At 34.9% G+C, this 24,384-nt stretch overlaps 4 protein-coding genes across 7 annotated transcripts; 1 reads left to right on the top strand and 3 right to left on the bottom strand.

Moving 5' to 3' along the window:
- Nucleotides 1-842: 842 nt before the first annotated feature.
- Nucleotides 843-6,049, bottom strand: LOC120261935 (probable Histone-lysine N-methyltransferase ATXR5). The gene is made up of 6 exons (XM_039269955.1): nt 5,717-6,049; nt 5,521-5,613; nt 1,962-2,191; nt 1,774-1,874; nt 1,483-1,695; nt 843-1,226 (listed from the first exon to the last, which is right to left on the bottom strand). The coding sequence occupies exons 1-6, from the start codon at nt 6,042-6,044 to the stop codon at nt 1,067-1,069; spliced, it is 1,125 nt and encodes a 374-aa protein (XP_039125889.1). The 5' UTR covers nt 6,045-6,049; the 3' UTR covers nt 843-1,066.
- A 245-nt stretch (nt 6,050-6,294) lies between these two features.
- Nucleotides 6,295-10,008, top strand: LOC120261936 (nuclear speckle RNA-binding protein B-like). The gene is made up of 2 exons (XM_039269956.1): nt 6,295-6,374; nt 8,645-10,008. The coding sequence occupies exon 2, from the start codon at nt 8,705-8,707 to the stop codon at nt 9,422-9,424; it is 720 nt and encodes a 239-aa protein (XP_039125890.1). The 5' UTR covers nt 6,295-6,374; nt 8,645-8,704; the 3' UTR covers nt 9,425-10,008.
- A 2,504-nt stretch (nt 10,009-12,512) lies between these two features.
- LOC120261190 (protein MITOFERRINLIKE 1, chloroplastic) lies at nt 12,513-14,764 on the bottom strand. Of its 3 annotated transcripts, none has more exons than XM_039268964.1 (2): nt 13,590-14,764; nt 12,513-12,709 (listed from the first exon to the last, which is right to left on the bottom strand). In XM_039268964.1, exon 1 carries the CDS (start codon nt 14,723-14,725, stop codon nt 13,625-13,627), a length of 1,101 nt encoding a protein of 366 aa, XP_039124898.1. In that variant the 5' UTR covers nt 14,726-14,764; the 3' UTR covers nt 12,513-12,709; nt 13,590-13,624. The 3 variants fall into 3 exon arrangements, with proteins under 3 accessions (XP_039124898.1, XP_039124900.1, XP_039124899.1); XM_039268966.1 differs by lacking the exon at nt 12,513-12,709 and adding an exon at nt 12,716-13,262; XM_039268965.1 differs by lacking the exon at nt 12,513-12,709 and adding an exon at nt 13,345-13,355.
- Nucleotides 14,765-14,819: 55 nt separating this feature from the next.
- On the bottom strand, nt 14,820-19,638 carry LOC120261187 (uncharacterized WD repeat-containing protein sll0163-like). 2 transcript variants are annotated; one of them, XM_039268960.1, is made up of 8 exons: nt 18,964-19,638; nt 17,140-18,326; nt 16,812-16,902; nt 16,352-16,509; nt 16,202-16,253; nt 16,021-16,100; nt 15,832-15,925; nt 14,820-15,565 (listed from the first exon to the last, which is right to left on the bottom strand). In XM_039268960.1, exons 1-8 carry the CDS (start codon nt 19,040-19,042, stop codon nt 15,033-15,035), a joined length of 2,274 nt encoding a protein of 757 aa, XP_039124894.1. In that variant the 5' UTR covers nt 19,043-19,638; the 3' UTR covers nt 14,820-15,032. The 2 variants fall into 2 exon arrangements, with proteins under 2 accessions (XP_039124894.1, XP_039124895.1); XM_039268961.1 differs by having other exon boundaries at nt 14,821-15,565; nt 18,942-19,638.
- Between the last annotated feature and the right edge of the window lie 4,746 nt (nt 19,639-24,384).

The raw sequence follows: 24,384 nt of genomic DNA, 5'->3' as shown, positions 1-24,384 counted from the left end.
AATTTATTTAAAATTATCATATCTTGGTCTAATATTGTTTAGCATATAATATACTATATATATATATATATATATATATACATGAGGTTGCGTTCAAAGAAGTACTTTTGTAGATCATATACTCCTACCAATGTTGATATTGAACAGCCTCAACAATTTTCATTTGGAATTTATTATACATACATTTTTTTAATATTTGGGGATGTTTTTATGAACGTTCCTAAATAATCTTCTCTTTCTCTATATGTAAGTTTTAATCAAATCCCATTTGGTACGAGTGGATAATAGCGTCTTCTGAGTATGTTTGTAAATTATATATCTACCGACGTTGATATTGAACTGTCTTAACAATTTTTATTTGGAATTTATTGTACATACCTTTTTAATATATGGGAATGTTCCTATGAACATCCCGAGATGATTTTTTCTCTCTCTCTCTCTCTCTCTCTATATATATATATATATATATATAAGTCTTAATCATACCCATCTAGTATGGGGAAATTGCTAAATATTTTTGTAAAAATTATGTTTATTTATATACCTTACAAAATTAATTCTATTTGTTTAAATATCCTGTTGAAAAACTTATAAATACATACATATATACATATGGATGATAGTTTGAATATATAATATTTTTTACATTAATTCTTTATCAACAGCCTTTATAAAGAAATAACAGCAATGAATTGAAGGGTATATAAACAAATGTGATTTAATCATCTGAAAAACAAGACAGCTTTTGTCAATTGAAGTAACTAAAAATATAGAGAAAAAAAAAATTGATGATTAAAAGTTATGCAAAACTCGAAAGTCTCATTTGACAGATTACACCGGCAACTAAAACAAATGGTAAAATTTTTGCTGTTGGTTGGTTGGACTCAACAGTTTTTGCCATCAATCAGGCATATTACATGAAATGATGAACTGACAATAAATCTGAAGGCCTATTACAAATGAAAGGATCAACTAATAGCTATGTCAAAAATGATTTTTTCAATACTAAAACTTTTTGGTTCATGATAATGTATGAGATCAAATTAATGCACCTAAAAGCAAAAACTCAGACAAAATGCTGAGTTGGATACTCATGTTCATATCCATTGTAGTCGTAATATAGCCTCTCTCCTTTGCATATATCACGGCAAGCGATCAAAAAAACTCTACACTCACCGTCTTCGCTATATCTGACACATTTTAGATTTTGCTTCTTCTTACCGTCCCTGCAAAATGAACGAATTTAGGCATAACAGCCGGAGATTGTCAAATAACATAAAGAGCAATGCTATTCTTTACAAACAGACTTCACCTCAAGATATACAAGACTGCATCTCAAGTTTGTTGGATGAATAACAATTCATTTAGGAAGTCTGGTTTTTAAGAAGAGTGATACTATTGACAGAAAAGTTCCAATATAAACTAGAGTTCGATACAAACAGATAGCAAAACAAGAGAAAAAAATTGATGGTCTGAGCTTACGATGTATGGTTGTTGATGCCATTGATGAAACGAGCAATGTTTCCACGTTTATCAGGACAGATCACTAGACTGTCAGATAAATTTGTTGTTAATAGAAGAGTCATCATGCTGTCGCCATCATCATGTTCTCGGTTTTTTAAGAAATCCACGTCGCCAGTATACTCAGTGATAAAGGTCATATCCTTTATTGGGCCATCAGCCTCGACAGTAAAACTTCACGACAAAAGGTCTACTTCATATTCATTTACTAAAACATAACTAATTGACTCCAAGTTATGGCAAGAAAAATACCCTTCAAGTTTATCATAGACTACTTTTAGGGGAGGACACTCTCCTCTCTTGTACATGCTTCTGCAGAGTTCAATTGCCTCCTTATCTTCTTTGCAGAGAACCTGATGAATGTGTGATCTTTTTATATTGAAGGTAACCAGTATCAGAATAGGAAAGGTGGCTCAAAAGATGAAAGAAATACTCAGTACCTGCATGCCGCCCCTTTCTAAATTGGCCCGATTAGCAGATCGAGGGGCCATTCCAGGCATATAGGTTAAGTCATTGCTGAACTCCATGTGCAATGCTGTTAATGCTGTTGCTAGAGAACCCATTTGTTCAAGTCGTCGCTTTGAATCTTCACTTGGAACAAATGGTAATATCCTTCTCCTTTTCTTATGCATTACAAGAGGCAAAGATCGTCGTCTGCGTCTCCTCCCATCTGAATCATAAGATTTTGGTAAGAAAGAATGAAAGGCAAGATTTACAAATAGATAATATAAAATAGGCAAGATGTTGACTAAGTCTGAACTCACTGCAAAACCTGCCAGGCTACAGAGATAATACTCAGTGACCCAGCTCCATGTTAACTAATTTAAAACAATGGCCCTATTATGATATCTTTACATTTGTTATTGTGAACAAATGATTGCTAATTATTTAGGTATCTTCTTAAAGTAGTGTCTATCCACAGAAGAATCAGTAATTAAAACAAACCTAACGTACTTTTTCTGTATTGAAAACCTTTTGCTTTCAAAAAAATTATTCCCATTACTGTCTTCAATTTACTTGTATAGTACATTGTGCGTGTGAGCTCCATGTACAATTTAAGACAAAACCAGAAAAGGTGTGAAGCACTCATCGATGCCAAATTTAAAATCATAGATTCCATTTAGAAAGAAGAATGAAATTATGACTGAACAGATCAATAATAGTAACAGAAAAAGTTTTTTCCAATAACCTTGGCAACTTAGGGCGTGTTTGGTTCGCCGAAGTGGAGACCGAAGTGACGGAAGTGGGAGTTGATGTGACACTTCCACTTGTTTGGCTCAAGTGGAGTAGCAAGACGGAAAGTGACCACTCCAAAACCCTTCCACTTCACTCTTTGACTGGGAAAATTTTTTAGCAGTGGGGACTTCGATGCTTCACTTTTCATGCATGATTGCATGGGTGATTTTTACCCATTTTATTTATTTTATTTTTATTATGATTTATTTTTTTATTTTTTTATTTTTTTAATCTTTTTATTTTTTTATCTTTTTTTATCTTTTTATCGCTTTTTTATCATTTTTTTATCTTTTTATTTTATTATTTTTTTATCTTTTTATTTTTTTATCTGCTATTGTTTCTTTTTTTAATTAATTAATTTTTTTATTGTTTATAAAAAAATATTTTTTTATTGTTTTTAATTTTTTTATCTTTTATTTTTTTATATGTTATTGTTTTTTTAATTATTTCATTATTTTTTTATTGTTTATAAAAAAATATTTTTTTAAAAATTATAATTTAAAAATAATTATAAAAGTTCTCAATCCAACAAGACAAAATCAGAATCTCACACATGATGAAGTGATGAGTAGAAGTTCATTTCCATCATTTTTAAAATTTTAACTTCCACTAATTAAACAAAAAAAGTAGTTAATGATTTGACACTTCTCCTTTCAACCAAACACATGGAACCCAACACTTAATCGAAAGCTTTCACTCAGTAAGTGCAGACTTTCAAGACTTCCACCACTTCGGTGGACTACTTCCGAACCAAACGCACCCTTACCCTAATCTCCTATTTTAGGGTCTTCGACCAACATTTTCCCAAGATAGTGCAAGGTCAAATCAATATTTTCAAAGTTTTAGGCAAAGAAAACAAACATAAGACACCTTTTGAAGCTTTGAAGCTATGACTGCAGCTGAGACAGCAAATTTTAGCTTTTCAATTAAAGACTTGCAAAGATTGAAGTCAAAACTTTCCAAACAATAAATGCATGCCTTATGGATATATAATGCTTGCCGATATAAAGCAAAATACAGTTTGATTATTTAAAACCTCAATACAAGCCTATTTACATAAGCTCCATGGCAAAATGCCAAAAAGAGGTCAATCAACTTCATTCACTTGGCAATAGATCTAAGCTTCACAGGAAAAACAAAAACCATTGGCTCATTCTTTCCTTTTTGCTACATGTTTCTTTCTGAAGGATGGGCCTAGGGTGTATAATAACTTTTTTTGAAGTATGCTTGGGAATTAGTCCTAGGTCAAAAAATTTATATTGAAATACTCAAAAGGAAACTTCACAATATCAGTTATTTCAAAAGGCTTTGATGGACACAGAGCCATTAAGCTTGCTCCCACACTCGACATTCTCAAAGATTGAAATGAACCATGCATGTGCATTACAAATGAAACTTTGTTATGGATGCCTCTAAATGACTAACCAAGAACTTTGTTTATCAATTCTTGCATAAAAACTCTTATAAGTGATCCAAAAATGTAAGGTAGTCATTTCTCGTATAGTTCTTGGGGATGATCCTACAATACTAATACTAAAAGCTAACATTATGGTTTCATAGCCTAAGTAATATACCTAAAGGATTATTGCTAACTACAGGTTATTCATTTTTATGCTTGTGCTCATGAGATGTAAGAATTAAGCCAAAAGGTATGAGTTTCATAAGTTCAATATACTCAGAGAACCAAGTCCTAGATTAATTAAAACCTGGAAAAGAGAAAAAGCTTGCTTAAGACCACAATCATTTGAGCAAATAAACAAAGATATGTTCCTTATCAAAATCACAATGTTATCTCCAATAACAATTCCTCTCTTTATTGACAAAACAAACATGTATGAAAACAATAAATCAGAAAGACAAAAACCATCACCAAAAACAAGGCCGAAAACGACAAATGCAATGAAGAATAATATGCAATACAAAAGAAAATGACAAATGCGAAAACTGTGAATGAGGACTTATTAATAGGAATGATGAATGCACCAACTTTTCCTTTTCTTTTATATAAGAAGGCATGCATTCTCACTATTTATAAAATTCCTCCCTTTTGCGCGGTGTTTGAATCTTCTTCTAACCTTATAAAGACAGACTATGAAACTTGCTATCATATCTGACCTCAGTAACACACCAAATGAGGACCTTTGCACAACAAATCCTTCAAAAAATGCACCAAAAAAATGGGACTATGAGAAGCCAAAAAAACATGTGTGAACAGAATGAAATCAAAAGGACATATGCCATGCCTAAAATCAAAACCCAAAACAACAAATACAATGAATAAGAATATGCAATACATAAGAATGCAAGCATGGAAAACAGAGGAACAAATAGAGAATGAGGAGAATTCATCAACAGAGATGATAAATCCACCAACTTCTTATTTTCTTCCTAAATAAATTGGCATGCATCCTCACTATTCATAGAATTCCTTTTTTCATGCAGTGTTTGCGTCTCCTCCTAACCTCAATAACAACACCTTCAAAATGCACCAAGAAAGAAAATGTTTATGAGAAGCGAAATAAGAAATAAGAAATCAGAAACACAAATACCACAATTAAAAACAAAATCCATACCATTAAATACAATAAAGAAGACAATGAAATACATAAAGAATGCAAGCATGGAAAACAGAGAAACAAATAGAGAAAGTTAGCAGAGATGACAATTGCACCATTTTTAATTTTCAAATTAAAAATGCAAGCATTCTCACTATTCATAAATATAAAGTTCGCATTTTTTGCTAATGAAATCAGCATCACTAACCTTGAGAAGACCCACATTTCTCCCCTTCCTTCTCATACGAGCATCTCTGAATCCGAAAAAAGTCCACAATCTTCGTCTGCATCAGTGGGAATCCTAAACAACAACAACAACAACAAAGACCGCCACAAAATCAACACCTCCTTTCAGCATAATCCCAATAAACAATACTAATTTCTCAAAAACGCATAACAAGTACTCGTCATAGGCCGGTCTTCAGCGCAGATAGGACAGAACCAAGGCCCCGTTGGAACCCTAACAACAATGGGCCGCAGGCACGCGAGATGGTAACCACGGTCACACCGATCACATAGAAGCAGCTCCTCCTCCCGTTCACCGGACCGGCACTGCTCGCACCGGAGATCGCTATAGTACTCCCCGGTTACACCCGCGACAGACGTCGTCTTCCTCATTATATCCACCATCGACCTGTACTTCCTTGCCTTCATCATCGGTGGTGGCGCCGCCGTCCGCTTCCTCACCGCCCCATTCGCCGCCGCCTCCCCCTCCATCTCCGACCCTTGCATCGCTATCCCCCTCCTTCCCGCTCCCGATCCACGCCTCCAATCGCTAGCCCTATCCTTCCCCTCGAGCTCCGCTCGCGGGAAATCAAAGAACGGAGCTCGTATGAGGGATCTCCGGCCTGGGTTGATGTAAAAAGACCAAAACACCCTTATCTATCCATATAGCCCAATTCATTGCCACCTGGACGAACGAAGGATATTTCGATAATTTCACATCGAACCGGAGGACTGACCCCTGCTTCGATGTAACGTCTCTCAAGGGTTTTGAATTCTCTTTCTAGGGCTGCGAATGGAGAAGAAGTAGTGCTCCATGCCTGCTTCGCTGCATCAGAGGTGCGTGAATTCCATTCTTATAAATGAAAATTCTCCATTTTTATTTCAATTTTCTCGTTTATTAGCTTCCATTCCTGAAAATTTTGGGTCTTAGATTCATTTTTATATATTTAATCTCACCAATTTCTGTGCTTCAATTAGGGTTTTTCTTCTTCTAGGTTATGCTTGAAGTATAGTGTTGATTTCTTGCTTTTTAGCTTGATGAAGGTTGTTAAATTGATGATTTTGAGATGCTTGTTTGTGGATGAATGATGAATCCTTAGAATTTTTTATTATGCTTTTTAGATTGATATAGTATTGCAGATTATTCGATTTTAGTTAGTTCTGAGGAATTAATGGGATGATGATTTAGTCTTGCTGTATCTACCCAAAATCATCCGTCTGGACATATGTCATGGCTGAAGTAACAAAGAGCACACCACTGCATCATCATCATCTGAAAAATTCAAGTTGTGGGACTAAATCAATACAGAATATAATGAGAGCTGGACTTGTCCTGAGAGCAACGGATGATGACATTTTGATATTGTTTCCATGACCAAACAAGTCAATAACAGGTCGATCAGTAGCTATATGACATTAATTGAGAGAATTACTGTAGTAGATGTGAATTATGTGATATATTCATTGGATGCGCAATATTTATTTCAATAATCATCTCCCTGATGACTTTATGAAGTCTTAAGTTTTAGTTGAGGACTTTGCTGTTGATGTTTTGATCTTGTCTCAAAACTTTGCCTTGATTTGTCTAGTTGCAGTCTTGAAAGACTTTACTGCCTCATAAAGCAGCCACAGATGACTGGTTTCTTGTTGACATTTTATTGTTCTAGAGATTCAGACAGTTTCCATAAAAGTTTTTAGTTTCATATGTTGTTTTAACAATTATTTGATTGTTAAAACTTAAGAGGCATTCTCACTGTTTGCAAGATAGCATTAGCATGTATGATATGGGTATAACTGTCATCAATTTTTCGATTTGAATTCATAGCTTGCCAAGTGGAGTGTTGAGAAACATCAAGGTAGAAGTAAACAAGTAGACATAGAGAAGTGACAAGATAGAACAAAAATAATTTCCCATTCTTGAATAATGGGCTGCAGCCACGGCAATCATCTAACCAGTTGTCGTTGGCAGAGTTGTATCCTTTTCTTTCCCTTTCGCTTGCTACTGTTTGGGTTTGGTTTTGATTTTATGTCTTATGCATCACATTACATATGATTTTACAATCAGATTTGGATTCTCATTGATTATTGAGTCATTAACAACACCCTTTCCCATTGGCATCTGGTATCAAGTGTGAACCATCCAATGTTTCCCTTTCGGTCTCATTGATAGAAGACATTTAATGGCAACTAGGCTCAGTCATATAGGCATAAAGAAGTTAAAAGAATCTAGTTTTATTTCTGTTGTGAGATTGAAAATGTCTTGTTTTTGTCTCAAAAGTTATTTAGGAATTTAAAGCACACACATGCAAACTTGTTCCATTAATGCAACCATAGAACACTCAAATTAGTATAATTTTGATACAATTAATCCCCAGAAGAATGAGTCATCGCTGCACTGTTACTGTGTTTTTCTTTGTTTATATGTGAATGGCTATCTAGCATTCTTTTAGAGCCAAATTGTTCTTTGAGCCAACCATGAAAGCTCAGTGGTCATCTTTCTAGACTAATATATAACAAGGCGACAGAGATGGTCATTTACCGGGACAAACAAACAAACAAACAAATACAGGGAGACAAATTAGTAAAGTTTCACATCCTAACAATCAAAGGCCGGCCTTTCAATTAAATTTTAATTTTCTTATTTCTTTCCCTTAAGTTCTTTAGGATCTTGGATTGCTTCAAAGCCTGACCACGTCTTAGATTCTTGACCATACAATTGACTGCATCAAACTCCTCACATAGTAGTTGCATGACTAGTCTATCTTCATTAATAAATTCAACAAACTCAGTCTCTCATTATCCGCCCCTCAAATTACAGTAAAATAACAGATTTTATTTACGAACTTCTCAACCAGATGTAAGACAAAAGGTTACAAGATGAAAATCTTAAAAATTCAAGATATAGATGTGGATTGCTGATCATGATAGTTGCATATTGAGGGGTAAATAAATTTCCTATAATTACCACAACCTTTTCTATTCATTCATTTATTTATTTTGGTTGTTTAGCCTTATCATGCACTTCATTGACTTGTCCACATCTATAAATACTTCCACAAAGGCTCTTCTTTTCTATTTATCTCTCATTCATTCTTCTTCCTCTCCAGACCTCAAAGGCCAGAGCTTTGAATAACAACAAGAAGAAGAAGAAGAAGAAGAAGAAGGTGATGAACTCCTCGGAGTCGCCTTTCGGGCGGCCATCTCCCCGGAGGGAGCTGCAAGGTCCACGGCCAACACCTCTGAAAGTCAACAAAGACTCCTACAAGATAAAGAAGCCACCGCCGGGGCCGCCACCTTATCAAGCTGATACCATGGCCGTTCCTCCACCGCAACCACGTCCTCCGGTCATCATCTACACAGTCTCACCAAAAATCATCCACACCAATCCAAACGACTTCATGTCTCTAGTTCAAAGTCTCACTGGATTGACTTCAACCAACACTACAACCACCATGTCCTCCACCGCCACCACCTCCGCTGCTCTACCTTCACCAACAGTACTATCTCCTGCAGCACGTCTAGCTCTTGAACAACCACCAGTGAACTCCTCCTCAGACTTGCGAAAAACCGAGTTCACTATCATCGAAGGGATGGAGATGGTAATTGAAGAGAACCAGATGATGAACAACAGAGCAAGTATTAGCACGTTCCCGGGAATTCTATCACCGATGCCATCATCACTACCACCTATATCTCCAGGTTTCTTCTCACCTTCAGTGGATCCAAATTCATTGAGCTTCTTGCATGAACTCAGCCCAGCCTTTCATGGGAATAGAAGCTACGTGGAGAACACTTTCTTAGCAAGTCCTAACAATTTCTTGACAACTCCCACCATTCCTTCTCCTGGTGCTTACTGGGATCTATTCAACCAGCTTCAGGATCCATGATCTATGAACATGGTGGTCCTGCAAGTTTTTGTTGTTTTTTGAAGAAGAGGAAGAAAAAGGAGGTAAAGGTTGGTGATACATGATACATGATACACACTTTTTTTGTGTTTTTTTATTTGGTTGTTTGTTTAATTAGTCTGTCAATACTATTGGTGGTCATCAATGGATGGCTGGACAGCATTAAGTTGCAGAGAGAAAGGATGATGGTGAGATGATAGAGCACCACTTTGGAACATATTTGTTTATTCATTGGGAAGTTGGACTTTTAGGGGTAATTTTTGTTTTTAGTTTAGGGAGAGGGTGAAAGTTACATTTGGGAAAGACAATGGGATTTGTATGTAAGTAATTAATTGGATGGCAAATGGCAATTGCCAAATGGTGGTTTGATAAAGAATAGGATAGAGCTGATTCAATTGTTTATTTATTTATTTATTTATTTATTTATTTATTATAATTTTTGTGTGGATGTGAAATGTGGTGGGGGAGTGGTTGTGCTTTGCCTGGCTTTGGATTCAATGCCCATTTGTATTATTTTTATTTACTTGCTTTTTTTTAAAATTTCTCTAATGAAGAGGGTTAAAGGATTCAATTGGTGATTAGGATGGTAACGTGCAAGTAATTATCTTGGAATTGTTTTTAATTTTAATGTTGAGAAAGCATCTTTAGTCAAAATAGGCTGTCAGACAATAATATAAGGGTGGTGGTTCTAACGTCTAAATTAAAGGAATCAAGGGTAAAGACTAAACCAGGAAAACTATTGAAAAAGAAGTGCTCACTGAAATCAGTTGGAACTTTCCTTTGCTTTCCTTGTCTTGTCTACATTTATTTATTTATTTATTTATTTTTAATGTTTCTTGGAAATAGCCAAGAAGGCTAACAGCCTTTAGATTATAATTAGTGAAATAGTTTTTCTTTAAATAATATTAAATAAACTACACATGCAATAAAATAAACGGCAGCCATTACAAGTCAAATAAATGTGAAGCTTTCCATGAAGCAGTGTGGGAAAGAGGATAAAAACATGGAAATAAAAAATAAAATAAAAAAAAAGACAGAAAAAAAAGGCATGACAGGGATTTGAGGTGTCATAATATAATAGATTGAGGCTACTGCAGCAGTGTCTTCAAAATTGCAGTGTTTGCTTGTGAAGAAGTCCAAGCAACATTTCATTCAATTTTTGCTACTTTCTAACTTGAAAAAGCTGTATTTTACCAATCCAACAAAACAAAAAAAGTTAGTGGCAAATATGAAAATAAAAAAGTTTTTTTTTAAAAAAAAAAAAGAGAGAGAGAGATGCTGACAAGCTAAAAAGAACTTTTTATTGAAATTAATTTTATTTTTTTAAAATCAAAATTTTTAAATTTCGGCTAAAATAAGAGTTATCATACCTGTTGATGCGGCAGAGTGCAGAGACCCTTGGGAGCAGTGGTCGAGAGACTGGAGGCGATCCTCCAGAGGCAGATCATTTATTTATCACGAGATAATCGGTTGTTGGTGATGTACTGAGGATCCCTTGCAGATTCTCTTTTTGGTTGTTGTTTTGTTATTTTTAGTGAAAACTTTGCCATGTCTCGTGGTGTTCTGTAGGAGCTCTCGCTTTATTTGTATCTTTATTATCCTTTTAATATATTGCAGTGGTTTATCCACTTTTTCAAAAAAAAAAAATAATAAGAGTTATCATCAATACTTTTTGATCTGTTGACACCAAATCTCTTGTTTTTTTATATTCTCTTAAATGAAGAGCAAATCCGAAATAATGACCAATCATATCTCATGGATAGATTTAAATTAGGATGGGAAATTTATAAGGAATGAAAATTGATTCATATATTATGTTAATTTAAAAGGTGAGAATCCGAATGAAGCGTCTTTCTCTGGAGGGCCCCTAAAGAGAAACTTTAATGCCTGTACTGGTATAGTTTTAAAGGCATAGAACCAGAACAGCCTGTTAAGTATTGTACTCAGTTGCAAAAGGGCTCACAATAATTGACTGGACTATTAGCTTTTATGAAGGAAGAAGAAGAAGAAGGCTGCGGAGTAATCATCAAAGTAATAAATATAAATATAAATATATATATTAAGGTGCTGGTCAGAGAAGAGGTGCCCCCTCTCTCAAGTGGTTGCATCCACAAAAGTCAAAACAATCAAACTTTGACCATTGTTGAACATGATTTATTTTAGGTCAAACACTCCAAGTCAATAGAATAGAGGATTGAATAACAACATATATACATATATGTTGAAAATAGTGGGGGAAAATTGGAGAATTAAGAGTATTGGAAGGAAAAAGGAAATAATCATGATAAGTGAAGAAGTGATAATGTTTTAATAGCTAGTTCATGTTCATGGTGACAAGGATTAGCTTGATGAAAGCATATGTAACATCATTAAGGAATGACCTAATGGTAAATATTCCATGTCATAAGAATCACAAAAAGTTTGTGAGATTTGACATTAAGTATGATTTGAATGAAACACAAAATAACCACATTAATTAGTTAACACACATCAAAAAAAAAAAAAAAACTAAGGTGTGAAAAAGAACAAATACCACCCCACCACAGGAGAGTGGCAATCAATTTCTCGATTTCTCTGGATTCGATTTTCCTTTCGAATCTAGAGTCGTAGGTTCGAATCTCGCCTAATTCAATGATTAAAGCCGAAGTTTCATGGCTTGTTCACATTTATCAAAAAAAACAGAAAGTAAACATACAGACAGGAGTACTTGACTTAAAAAGATTATGCTGCTAAAAAATCATGTTTTTTTCTAAAGCAATGGACAGGGATAAAAGCAAGCTCAAAAGCACTAAAATGCAGAAGGCAAACCCTTGCAATAAAAATGATATTAAGCCTATAAATTCAGGAGTTTTTCCCCTTTCAACAAGCAGATTGCTTATAGGCTTATAATGCTCTTCCAAGTAGCAAGTTCCAAAATAGGCAAAGAAACCATGAGCAACAGAGAGCAAGTTACTATGATAACCACATTGGAAGCCAATTCAGCTAAAAAAAAGAAGAAAAAGAAAAAGAAAACACTTGTTTCCTATCACAAGGATGAAAAATAGGTGTAACATAAATTACTAAAAGAAGAGAAATCAAAGTGATTCAATTCTTTCTTATTTCATGGACGTTAACATTTTCTTGGTTCATGAACAATATCGACCACTTTAAGTGAACAAAAATGCTCAAGGGATAGACCAATATTGTACACACACCTGAATAGCAGAAAACAATCTTTATGTTGACCTTGCTCTTCTCAACTCAAGTCAAGACAAAGCTCCAAATTTGCTGCAGTTTCCGAACATTTCATAAAAGTAAACACATTAAACAAGAGTATTGAAAAGTAAGAGAAAACAACACAAGAGAACTATTATTCCTTTTTCTTTGAAAAGCAAACAAATGGAACAAAATGAATTCATAAAACCTTCTCTTCATTTCATCCATCTTCCATCAAGCCAAGCACACTATTCCAATAACCATCATAAAAACAGAGCTAGTTACAAGCTTTTCAAAATTGTTGTCCCATTGCAGTATTCCAATAACTACATTGGAAGCCGATTAAGCTAAAAAAGTACTCGGTTCCAACTAAAAAAGATGGATAATAGGTATGAACTAAGCAACTTAAGACCCAGGATTCAATTAAAAAAAAAAGGTCAATCAAACACTAAACACACTTTTCTCTTAGTTCAACAATTTTTCCTCCGCATATCTGTTAGTTCAGGAACCAAAATGATCACTTTCGAATTTATAGACCAACAGACCAAAGGTACAACAAAGTAATAAGCAACATGTACCATAGCCATAAGCTCTTCTCAAACATAAAGTGTTGGTGAATATATCCCTACAGATTGAACTTAAAAGGTAATAAGAAATCTCTTCTCCATGCCATCAATATGTATTTTTTTACTAATTAAATAACAAAACTCCAAATTTGCTGCACTTTCCAAATACTTCAAAGAAGAAAACTCATTAGAAAAAAACACAATTATAAGATACATAAGCAAATGAAACAAAATGTATACATAAAAGCTTTTTCTCCTCACATGATCCAACTTCCCTCATTCCAAACACACATGCAATATCAAAACAAACAAGAAAAATCAAGAAACGCATCGAGTAGCAATGCATATCGAATAATAAACTCAAAAGATGAGAAGAAAAAACTCACCATTTTCATGCCTATCATCAACATCGAAATAAATATCAAGCCAAAGCATTAGCCTCCTCAGCTTGCCTCTGCTGCACATACTGATGAATAGCAAGCCTCGCGGTCTCAAATGCACAGTACCCCAATGCCGCAAAGCAAGCACTGTGAAGAACTCTTGGCCCAATCCCTCTGCCAAACCCTATCCATCCCTCTTCAGTCATAATCTGCCTCACTACCACCGAGATCTTGTTCCCCGTTTCCCCGTGCGCTTGTGTCATCAACCTTGTCTTCACTACATCCAAAGGCGTCGTCAATGACGCTGAGATTGCCCCGGCCAATGCTCCACAGCAAACACTCTGTGCCGGCTCCAAATGGCTCTGCCCCGTTTGGCTCAACACGAAGGCCTTGAGGTACTCAAAGGAAGAGTAGCTTAGAACCCCTGCGGGGATGTTTCTCAGTAGTGTGGCAGAGTACCCGGCGTAAAGCCCTAAGAACCCATCTTTTTTGATAATTCTCAGCAGGACCTCCCAGGATCGGCCCCGGGCGCCGGTTTGCATTCTCTGGGTGATGAGTTCCTTGGGAACCATAATGGCGGAGGAGACGATGTTACCCATGACTCCAGCCGTGGGAGGGATGAGGATCCGGGGGAAGGATGAGAGTCGGCCGAGGACCGACTTACCGAGCTCGCAGGTGCCGAAGTAGATGGCGGAGGAGGTGGCGGAGCCGACCAGGACGGCGGAGACGCCACGGTAGAAACCGAGGGGACCTTCGGTGCGGAGGGTGTAGATAGCAGCATCGAGAGCGTTCGAGTAGAGATTGGCAGCGCCCTTGGTCTGGAGCTTGGTCTTCACGGCGTCAATGGGGAGGAGGCAAACGTAGGTGAATGCACCGGCGATGGCGCCAGCGGCGGCACCGATGAGGGCACGTTCGAAGGATGGGAGATCTTTGAGAATCGGACCACGGGAGGTGGAGCGAGGGGCGTAGCGGAGAGAGGTGGAGGAGAAGGTGGGGAAGCGGATAGGGTTAGGTTTAGGGTTAGGATTGGAAAGGAGGAGAGTGTTGAGGTTGGAGAAGAGGGAGGAGAAGTCGTCGCCGCCGCCGCCGCCGTCGACGACGACGGCGGAGGAGAAGCGAAGAAGACGAGGTCGTGCTTCCATTTTTGCGGCGCCGTTGCGATAAGACTCTTTCAATGCGCTTGTTTTCTTTCACTATAAAAATTTTGTTTTTCAAAAAACCCCCTGATTAATTTATAACTTCCCAGAGGACCAAAAAAAAGTCAGGCAATTTAATATATACACCCTCTAAAAAAAACAAATTTACATAGAATAAATACATGTACACAAAATTTCCTATATCCTTTTATTTTGAAGTGGATTGACAAGAAGTGAAATTCATTATAGTAAAACATAAGCTCTGTGCATTTAATCTGCAAGAAAAACATGGTGACATGAAGGGGTTGGAACTTCACAGCCTAACAGGCAATCCAAAATTGTGGAAAGACCTGATGGAACCATCATGGCTCGCGGTGACAATCACTAGACTCCATGTTGCCGAAATTGTTGTAAGGCAATGGTAGTGATGGCTGTGACAATGATCTTCGGTTGTTGATGAGGGTTGTATAAGTTTCTCCTCCGGCCATGTGGCTGCTGATCCTCTTGATGGACTGTCTGTGAAGAAACAAACACTGCGAGAGAAGCAGTCGGGATCCCTCAGCCAAGTTGATGGTTCGAGGATTCTTTGCGGCGAGGATGATGCCATTACACTGTTGAAGCCTAAGCCTGCTCCTCTGTGATCGATGCCAGGCCACGGGACGGCAACTGATACACCTTCAGAAGAGAAGAGCTCGCATGATCTTGTTGTTTTCACTCCCTTCAATGATGACAGGCGGGATTCATTATAGTTCCAGACATATACATGCGAATCTTCATCCACTGAAACAATGTATCTCCCGTCTGAAGTGAATGATGAGTTTGACTGACTCTTGGATTTTCTTAAACCTGATACATGATGAAGAAGATTTTTTTAAGTCGATGATGGAAACGCTGGCCCAGAGGTCTGATTCTATGCAGTATGCACATTTAACTACCGCAAAGAAATGCTCCAAAACATATTATAATCATTCAGAACATGATTAAGCATTTCCCTCGTAATGCTGACCGATATAAATTTTATATGATCAAAAGTCATACTATTACAGCTAGAAACAGATTCATAAGTTCAACCAAAACTTTAGAAAACAAGAAAGTCAAATCAAAGTTCTCACCTCTTAATTTATGAATGCCATCAACCTTATCAAAGATTCGAACATTTGGGTCAGCTGAGGATATCATTACCTTCTCAGAATCAGTGGGTGAGAACTGCAAACACAACATGGACAAATTTTTCAGGGACAGTCACTTAAGATATTCATGCCAAAATTTCTCATAACTAAAAGGCAAGAAAATATCCCAACCTGTAAACAGGTAATGGGTTTGCCAATGGACTTCTTTCGACCTTTAACATTAAATCTTCTGTCGAGATGAATACCGCTACCTATATCAATCACAAAAGAATGGATGTAAATGAATCAGCACAATGAAATTTAAGTATCATTTCACTGCCTATGAATAACGAACCGAGTGAGGACATCGCACCTGAGTAGCTATAGAATTGGCAAATTCCAGCAACCGAACCAACAACAAATCCCTGAATAGGGAACACAAAGGAGAAAATCACCATGCAAACCTCGGAAAATAAAGGTAAGCCAAATATTGACAATGACATTGATTATACCAGTATAATACCTTTCCATCAGGTTGATAACAGACAGCCGTCACAATATCTCTTATATCAATCCAATCAACAACCCGATTCTCAGAAACTCCCCACATGCGAACCTTGCCATCTATGGAGCCACTGATGAAGCATCTCTCATCAATAGGATTGAACTGAACACAGGTCACTAATATCCAGAAAAACAAGGAAAAATTACTTAACATTAGTTTTCATTCCTACAAACTTTTGATAGCACTTACAAAAGTGACGGAATCCAATTTCAAATGAAATGAATCCCAAATAAAATCAGGATTGTGCAGTATGACAACAGGAGGAAAGAATACCCTCGTACAGAATATTTAAAAACCAAAACACAGAATTCAAGAGAAAATTGAAAACAACATTTTTTATTTTATTTTTAATATGCCATGTATACTGAATTATGTGGTGCAGAACTATAAAACAGAATTTACAGTGTCTCATACTTACCAAAGTCATTGTGCGGGAAAACTTTAAGGCAAGAGTCACAACCAACTTTCCACAACCGAACAGTTCCATCCTCAGATGATGTGAGAAGACACTGCATATAGACAACAATGGAAGACTTAATGAATGTGAGCAAAGTTGAGCTAAAAGAACACAATGTAAGTAAGATTTTACAGGTTAAAAAATTAAAACTTCTATCAACAACCAAAAAAAAATGAAACAAACAAATGGCATGCATAAACTAAAGTTTGAACTTAAACAACTCTTTTCCACTTGAAATGAAGCAAAAATTTTAACAGGCATTATGTAAATAAACTCTTGTAACACTCACATCAGAGTTAGACCAAGATAAATCCAGGATGCCACCGGTATGTCCATGAAATTCATGCAATGGGGTTTCTTCAATCTTGAAAATCTTTTTTGGAATAATAACAGGAGCAGAATTACAACTTTGTCTTCCGATCATCATCTTCCCAGTTTTAAACGAACCATTTGATGCAAAACATTTTGATGATGTTTCCACTTCTCTGATCTGCCAGACACGAACAACAGTGTCTTCACCACCACTTGCAAGATACTGGCCGGATGAACTAAATCTGAGAATCCTGATTGCACCCTTGTGACCCTTAATTTCCTGTCCCTTGTATAATGCAGTGAATTCCATACATTTCTTCTTCTGTTGCCGAACTTTCATTCTTGTTGTTTTGGGTAATTTGGAACTTTTAGCAGAAACACCATTCTTGCACATTCCCATGGCATACCTCTTCCATACGAAACTTTTCCACCAACTCCTATGTCTCGTCCTTTTTGCATCAGCACAGCCATTCTGTTTTTCTTCAGGAAGAACAGGTTCCTGCTGAGTAAATTGCCGAACAGAATTTGAAAGACCTAGAAACATTTCAAACTCCTCCAACGTCATCAATTTGTTAGAACCAACTTCTTCGAGCATACTTAGCAAACCATCCTCGCCAACATCATGAACAACAAATTTCTTTCCACTGTCCAGATCTCTTATGCAGCAATAGTCCTTCCGCCCTCCATCATCCAAGGATGAATGAGAACTTGATACAGCACCACAGCTTTCCAAAACTCTCCTCATATCTATGTTGTCCACTGACTTACAAGACATACATTCTTCAGTTTCTTGAAGTCTATCACCTTGACACAACACAAAATCATCCAATCCCATACATATTCTTCGCAAAAACTTGTCACGCCTTTCCTGTACGCTCATAAGTTCACCCACCCAAAGATCACACAGAAACTTGCTGCTGAACACTAATTCTGGACTTTCAGCAGAGCAATACCCAGATGAATCAGAATCTACAGAAGTCCTGAAACAATCAAATGTGTCAAAGAAGACATCTTCCTCGCCATCAACATTCGGCATGCTTATTCTAGATAACACCAAAGGCTCAGACCAACCACCATCTATGAATCCTTCATAACACACTGAAGATAAAAGAAGCCAAACTGACCAAAGTCCACAACTTTCACAAGCTCGTGGTGTCCACTCCCCTGTAGTTAATCAGCCGAAAAAAAAAATTCAAACATTTATAGAAAAAATTTGGCCACGGATAACAAAACACAGTAGACCTATGAACTCGACAAAGAAACAGAAAGAAGATTTAGGATGAGATTTGAAATCATTTGGCCAAAAAAGTTCCACAAGGAACCAAATGGATGGGCACATCCCAAAACCCTCACTGCACGGATAAAATCAAACCACGTCTAGTACAAATAAACAGTAATCCTATCATAACAATACCACGGATTAAATGCAGGCATATACTTCAACAACAAGAAAAGAAGACAAATTTTTCTTTCCCAGCCCATCTCCTGCACAAACACAAGCACAAACACAAACAATATATTTTAAAGAAAAAAACGCAAAAAACTTCACAATTTACCGCAAAACCACGACTTTTGCAAAATATAGAAGATCAAAAATGAAAAAATATATAAATAATCTTAATCCTCGAACACCCCCCCGGCGAAAAAAAATACAACAACAAGCTAACATGCAATGCAATTGAGAAAATCCAAAAACCAATAATTTCCCAAAAAAAAAAGAAAAATCAACATCCAATCCCACCCAGAATCCCATAGTAAAAGAAGAACGAAGAAACGGACCCACAGATGACACCACACTCACTTCGCCTTCTCTTCCGCAAACTCAAAGACCAGAAAGCAACCACAAGATAAATGCAACCGCAACTCCTCCAACCCACCATATCACCCTACATCGAGATCCGCGCGCTCAATTACACCTGCAACGCTTGGCGCACGAACTACACACACGAGCGGCGCCCCTCGCTCGCTCGGCCCGCCCTACGAGACGCCAAAAGCGAACGAAACCCTCAACTCGAGATCCAAGTTTCGACTTTTCTCCACGCTGGCGGTTTGGCGACGGCCATTAATGGCGAGCTATAAAAGCACAGTCACGGGGAAGCGACTCGTAGCAGCTTAGGCTCGTAGCTACAGCCTAGTGAAAGAGATCGATCAATCTCAACAAAGATCCGATCCCGGCCGACACCTTTCCTCCATCGCCGCCATTAGAGTACCTTCATGGCTTAATCTCCTCCACCGCCTTCAACACCACTCGTCTCACCGATCCTTCTCAAGTACTCCCTCAAAAATCCCCAAAATTCTAGGTTTAAATTTCAAAACTCTAGCATAAACTTGCTGCTAGCCTCCTCAAAAAACCCTAGAACGGATGAATCGCATTTGATTCAGGGGATTCTCGAACGGCATTCAGGAACCGCATTCATCTTCCTCTTGAATTCTAGGGTTTTAAACCAAAAAAAAATGTTTTTTTTTTTTTTTGAGTTTCGAGGTCGTTCGTTAATGGAGGGGGATTCGAAGCGAAACGAGATTTAAAGGTAGAGGTGGTACGGGTCTCCTAATCGGATTCGGATTTGGATCCGATATGGCTTCACGGGTCGGGCGGGAAAACGATTGCTTAGCTTTAGTCCAATATTCAAAGAATATTAGTCTACGGTCTAAATTAATCCACGAGTTTTGAATTTTTCTTTTTTCTTTTATTTTTTTACTAATTAGTATTAATTTATATAATAATAATTCAAATTTTAGAAGTAATAATCTAACGCAATGGATTGTTGTTTGAACTGTGAATAGGCAAACACAGAATTGAGTTTTTATTTCGATTGTATTATTGTAGAATTTTACAAATAATGTGGATGCACTATTAGACCTGTTTGTCCAAAGTCACATTAACTAAAAAAAATTAAACTATAAAATTAATCTAATAATTTTAGATAAATAATGAAAATGATGAGGATATAAAGAACATTTTTATTTCATATTTTATTAAATGAATATAATAATTTAAATATAAGAATTCTTTGTATTAGAAAAGTTATAAAAGATATTTTACATTGGAGAAATTTTCATATTGGCCTGTAAGTGTTTTCATGTAATAATAATATGATGATCTAAGCCATGATGTGGTCACTAGTCAATGTCATTTTCATAAATCATTCGAAAAAAAAAATAATTAATTGAAACAGACGTTAAAACCTTTGAAAGAATTTTGAACGAAGTGGAGCTATTTATTATTTATTAATATTTTAAGACATGGCTCACCCAATAGACTTCTTTTATGAAAATAATATATAGTGAATGCATACGTTCATAAATTACAAATCTAGGAACATTGATGCAAGCCATTAAATTTTAATTCAATAATCATACACGATATAATACATAGTAATTCTGTACTTATAAACGATACCACAGTAAAAATTAGAATGCACAGTATTTTAATCGAAACCGTAAAATGTGATCACGATAGTGACTGAATCAATCTCATCCATCCAATTTGATTTGTTCATGCACCAATCTCTTCCTATCAATGTTCATGCATCAATCTCTTCCTATCTCTCTCCTCTCAATTCTCTCTCTACTTTTTCAAAATCTAGGGACATTCCTGTGAATATCCCCAGATAATCTTTCTTCATATATATATATATATATATATATAGTTATTATCAACATGTTTGTGGGTTTTATTTGTCAATTTAAATTTCAAATTACAAGGGTATCGATTTAGATGGTTAACAGCACTAATTCCATAAAATAACAAAAAATAAGTGCGAGTGAGACATAAGTGCACACATATTTTTTAACTAACCGAGAGACTTGTCCCCATTATCAATAAAATAAAATAAATTTAAAATTAGGTTGAGAACCCTCCTAATAATAAAAAAAATTTATCCAATCTAATAGCTATGAGTAAAAACTATAAATTTGGTGCATCCCTCACCAAAACAAGAAATGATTGATATATCCATATAAAATAAGAAATTGTTTATAAACTATTCCCTCCCCCTCTCTTCCCTCAACTAAAAAATTTAATATAAAAAGTAAACTATTCATTCCCTCTCTTCATTTATTGAGAAAAAAAATCTATATTCTCATAAAATTTATAAATTAATTTTCAACCGTAAAATCCATAAGTAGATAGAAACAATTTAAGAGGTATTTAAGCAAATATAATTTTTTTAAAATAAATAAATTGATGTATATTAAATAGATAAAATGTGGTTTTTAATTATTTTTTATGATTATTAAAAAAACACTTCCAAAAGATGATGATAACAAAATATTATAAATTCAAATTGAATCTCAAACTAATCATGCATTTGCACGATGTTAGGATGAGTACATACCTAAAATATAATTAATTAGTGCTCTTTAGAGTAGCATTAGTTGGGGATGTTGACATAAAAGGGAACAAGATGATCCCAAGATAATGCATGTAAATATACCACCTTTCTACCTAATTTTGGTTCCGTGGTCCAATTCCAACACATAAAATAAACCCAAATCCTAACTATATCTTGATTCAAATTAGCTCAAATAATTAGCTAATTAATAAAAAAATTTAGCAATAAAATAAATTCTCAATAATAATGTGATTGAAAGGCGAGTAGGAGAAACTAATTAATGAAATCATCTTAAAAAATATTTTAAAATTTTAAAAAATCTGAAAACAACCGTGTTATTACAAACTTGTAATCATATTCAAATATCTTTTAAAAACAAAAATTTGAATTAAATTTATTCAAGTAAAATAACCAATAACCCATATTCAAATTATAATTATATTTTAACTCAAATTTATAATTATGAGATACATTTAATAAAACGTCAATTGACCATGACAAATATAAAATATCAAACTCTTCTACAATATAAATATATATATGTATATCTCGACTAATGATTTTATGTATTTTGAAATTATTGATGTAAATGAATGTACTAACACACGTATATAAATATATAGTTACCTTTTGTGTGATGAAGCAGTCTCCATGGAAGCCTTCATGCACCGAAGAGTTAGCTTATCTCTTCTCCAAAGAAAGTTTAGAGCCTTAAACCTTTTTACAAACTTAATGGTCTATTTATATACACACAAATAAGTCCAAGTCAAAATGGATCATGGTTGCCTTCATTGTCAAAAGTTTAGCCGACCAAAACTTCATTACTTAATTAGAGAGTTTTATGAATATATATATATATATATATATATATGTATATATATATATATATGTATACATGTATGAACATAATGAACTCATGTAGGTACTTGACACGTGTCCTAACTTGTCTATATACATACAAGATTCGCTTTTCTCATTAATTAGCTTGATTCATGAGAATCAATGAAGTTTGGAGTGATGGGTCTTGATTGGATATTATCCCTTAATTAAGGTGATAATTGTGATTAACTTTGAGTAATGAAGCCATGTGAAGGATCTTCAACCATTAATATTGGATTAGTTTAGGTAACAGAGATCTTTAACCATGTGGAGAGATTGATCTTCCAAATATTAGGGAATGGTTTGGTATTGAAATTAATCATCTTTTTTTTTTTAATATATTTGTGATTAGTTGTCATTGTTCTGAGCTAATAATTGATGTTAGTTTAATTGATTTTGAGACCACTTTAAGCATTAATTGAGTTAGATTAAATTATATGTATTGAAAAGTTCATTACAAGTAGCTTTGATTTGTGTGTCATTTAATATTTATTAACTTAATGATTTTTATTAATCATGCTCATGAATGAAACAAAGGAAGCATATAAAAAATAATAAATGATTCCAACAAGCGAATAATTGAACGAAAAGGTGTACATTGAATGTATGTATGCAATCATCTTAAAAAGACATGTCAAGGCTCCATCTAACCATAGCATTTTTTTTTCATGTCATGGTGTCATGTGATAACTGTTTAAATATTAGTAAGTGTTGAATTAATTTTAGTTTTTATAACAGAAAATTACCATATTATATCAAAATTTATACCCATTCTGGTTGAAAATATGTATAAATATAAACAAAGATGTTTCATTTATCATTAACTTGTCATAAAAAACTTTATAATCATTGCGTAAAAAAACAAGAATGAAGTTTTTATTACCTTGATGTGATGTCACTCTAAATTTTTTTCACTTTATTACGGATAAAAATATGATTGGAATATCATCTCTTAATGACATGATCAAATCTCTTTTTTAATGTTCACCCTATTTTTCACACAAGGTATTACAATAAAAACAAAGAACAAAATAAATTAAGAGACATTTATTATTATTATTATTATTATTGTTGTTGTTGTATGTTTTAATTTTCAATCACAAAAAAGAGTCATCCAACTTGGTTCACAAACACTCATGTTTATCCTCTATATATATATAGACTTACTGTTAACCTTTTCATAGGGACCAACCTTTTCAATATTGAAATAGATATCTTCAAAACATAAAAAGTTTATTTATTTATTTATTTATTTATTTGTTTTGAATGTGTTATTAAATGTATCAATATCACCTCAAAAGGAAAACAGCCATAAAGTTGCATGTCTTGTTCCTCTTTTGTATCTTCCAAGCAGTGAGTTGGTATCTTTAATAGTAAGTTCATGCATCATAACATCTCTTCCAATTAGCTACAAATGCACACCAACTTCACATCTCAATAGTTAATGTTTTCTTTCCACATGATCTTGTCATACTTTTTGTCAGTCTTGTAAAGTTTCACAACAATCTATACATCTGTTTCAAGTTCACTAACAATGTAGCCTTTATTATTATACTTTTACTTTACATTAGATTTCTAACCATTGCTGTGTTTTTTTAGATAATTTTTTGGGGATTTGAAATTAAGAAGTTAATTATAGTAATCACTCTCCATAATGCATGCTTTGATATACAATCCACATTTTTTAATACCAACTCTCTTGTTTATAAAGAGTGATAATAGTCATTTTTTTCCTAAAAAACTATTAATACTATTAGAAAAGGACTTTTTTAGAGTCGAAATAAAGTTCATTGTATTTTGATTTGTTTCATCGTTGTAAATGGTAGATTTATTCAAATTTTTTTTTTTTGATTCAAAGAAAAGTTGTATATTGATATTGAAAATATGGAAGATATTTATGTATATTTTTTCGATGAAAGATTTCATAAAATAATCTGATTTACGTAATAATCGAATGTATTGTCTTTTGAGTATCTGAAAAATATTTTTACACGATTCCAATCTTTTAC

The sequence above is a fragment of the Dioscorea cayenensis genome, chromosome 5 (genome assembly GCF_009730915.1).
Source record: "Dioscorea cayenensis subsp. rotundata cultivar TDr96_F1 chromosome 5, TDr96_F1_v2_PseudoChromosome.rev07_lg8_w22 25.fasta, whole genome shotgun sequence".
Taxonomy (NCBI): Eukaryota; Viridiplantae; Streptophyta; class Magnoliopsida; order Dioscoreales; family Dioscoreaceae; genus Dioscorea; species Dioscorea cayenensis.
The sequence above is the reverse complement of the archived record's forward strand: the minus strand, read 5'-3'. Positions and strand labels throughout refer to the sequence as shown.

Excerpts from the sequence above, each read along its gene's own strand:
- LOC120261190 (XM_039268964.1), bottom strand. The coding sequence starts at position 14,725 with ATGGAAGCACGACCTCGTCTTCTTCGCTTCTCCTCCGCCGTCGTCGTC.
- LOC120261936 (XM_039269956.1), top strand. The coding sequence starts at position 8,705 with ATGAACTCCTCGGAGTCGCCTTTCGGGCGGCCATCTCCCCGGAGGGAG.
- LOC120261187 (XM_039268960.1), bottom strand. The coding sequence starts at position 19,042 with ATGGTGGGTTGGAGGAGTTGCGGTTGCATTTATCTTGTGGTTGCTTTC. Across the intron at positions 16,101-16,201 it reads CCAATTCTATAGCTACTCAG|GTAGCGGTATTCATCTCGAC; the intron begins GTGCGATGTCCT and ends TGATTGATATAG. Across the intron at positions 15,566-15,831 it reads TGGCATTCATAAATTAAGAG|GTTTAAGAAAATCCAAGAGT; the intron begins GTGAGAACTTTG and ends ATCATGTATCAG.
- LOC120261935 (XM_039269955.1), bottom strand. The coding sequence starts at position 6,044 with ATGCAAGGGTCGGAGATGGAGGGGGAGGCGGCGGCGAATGGGGCGGTG. Across the intron at positions 5,614-5,716 it reads TGAAGACCGGCCTATGACGA|GATTCCCACTGATGCAGACG; the intron begins GTACTTGTTATG and ends GTTGTTGTTTAG. Across the intron at positions 1,227-1,482 it reads GGCATCAACAACCATACATC|GGACGGTAAGAAGAAGCAAA; the intron begins GTAAGCTCAGAC and ends TTCATTTTGCAG.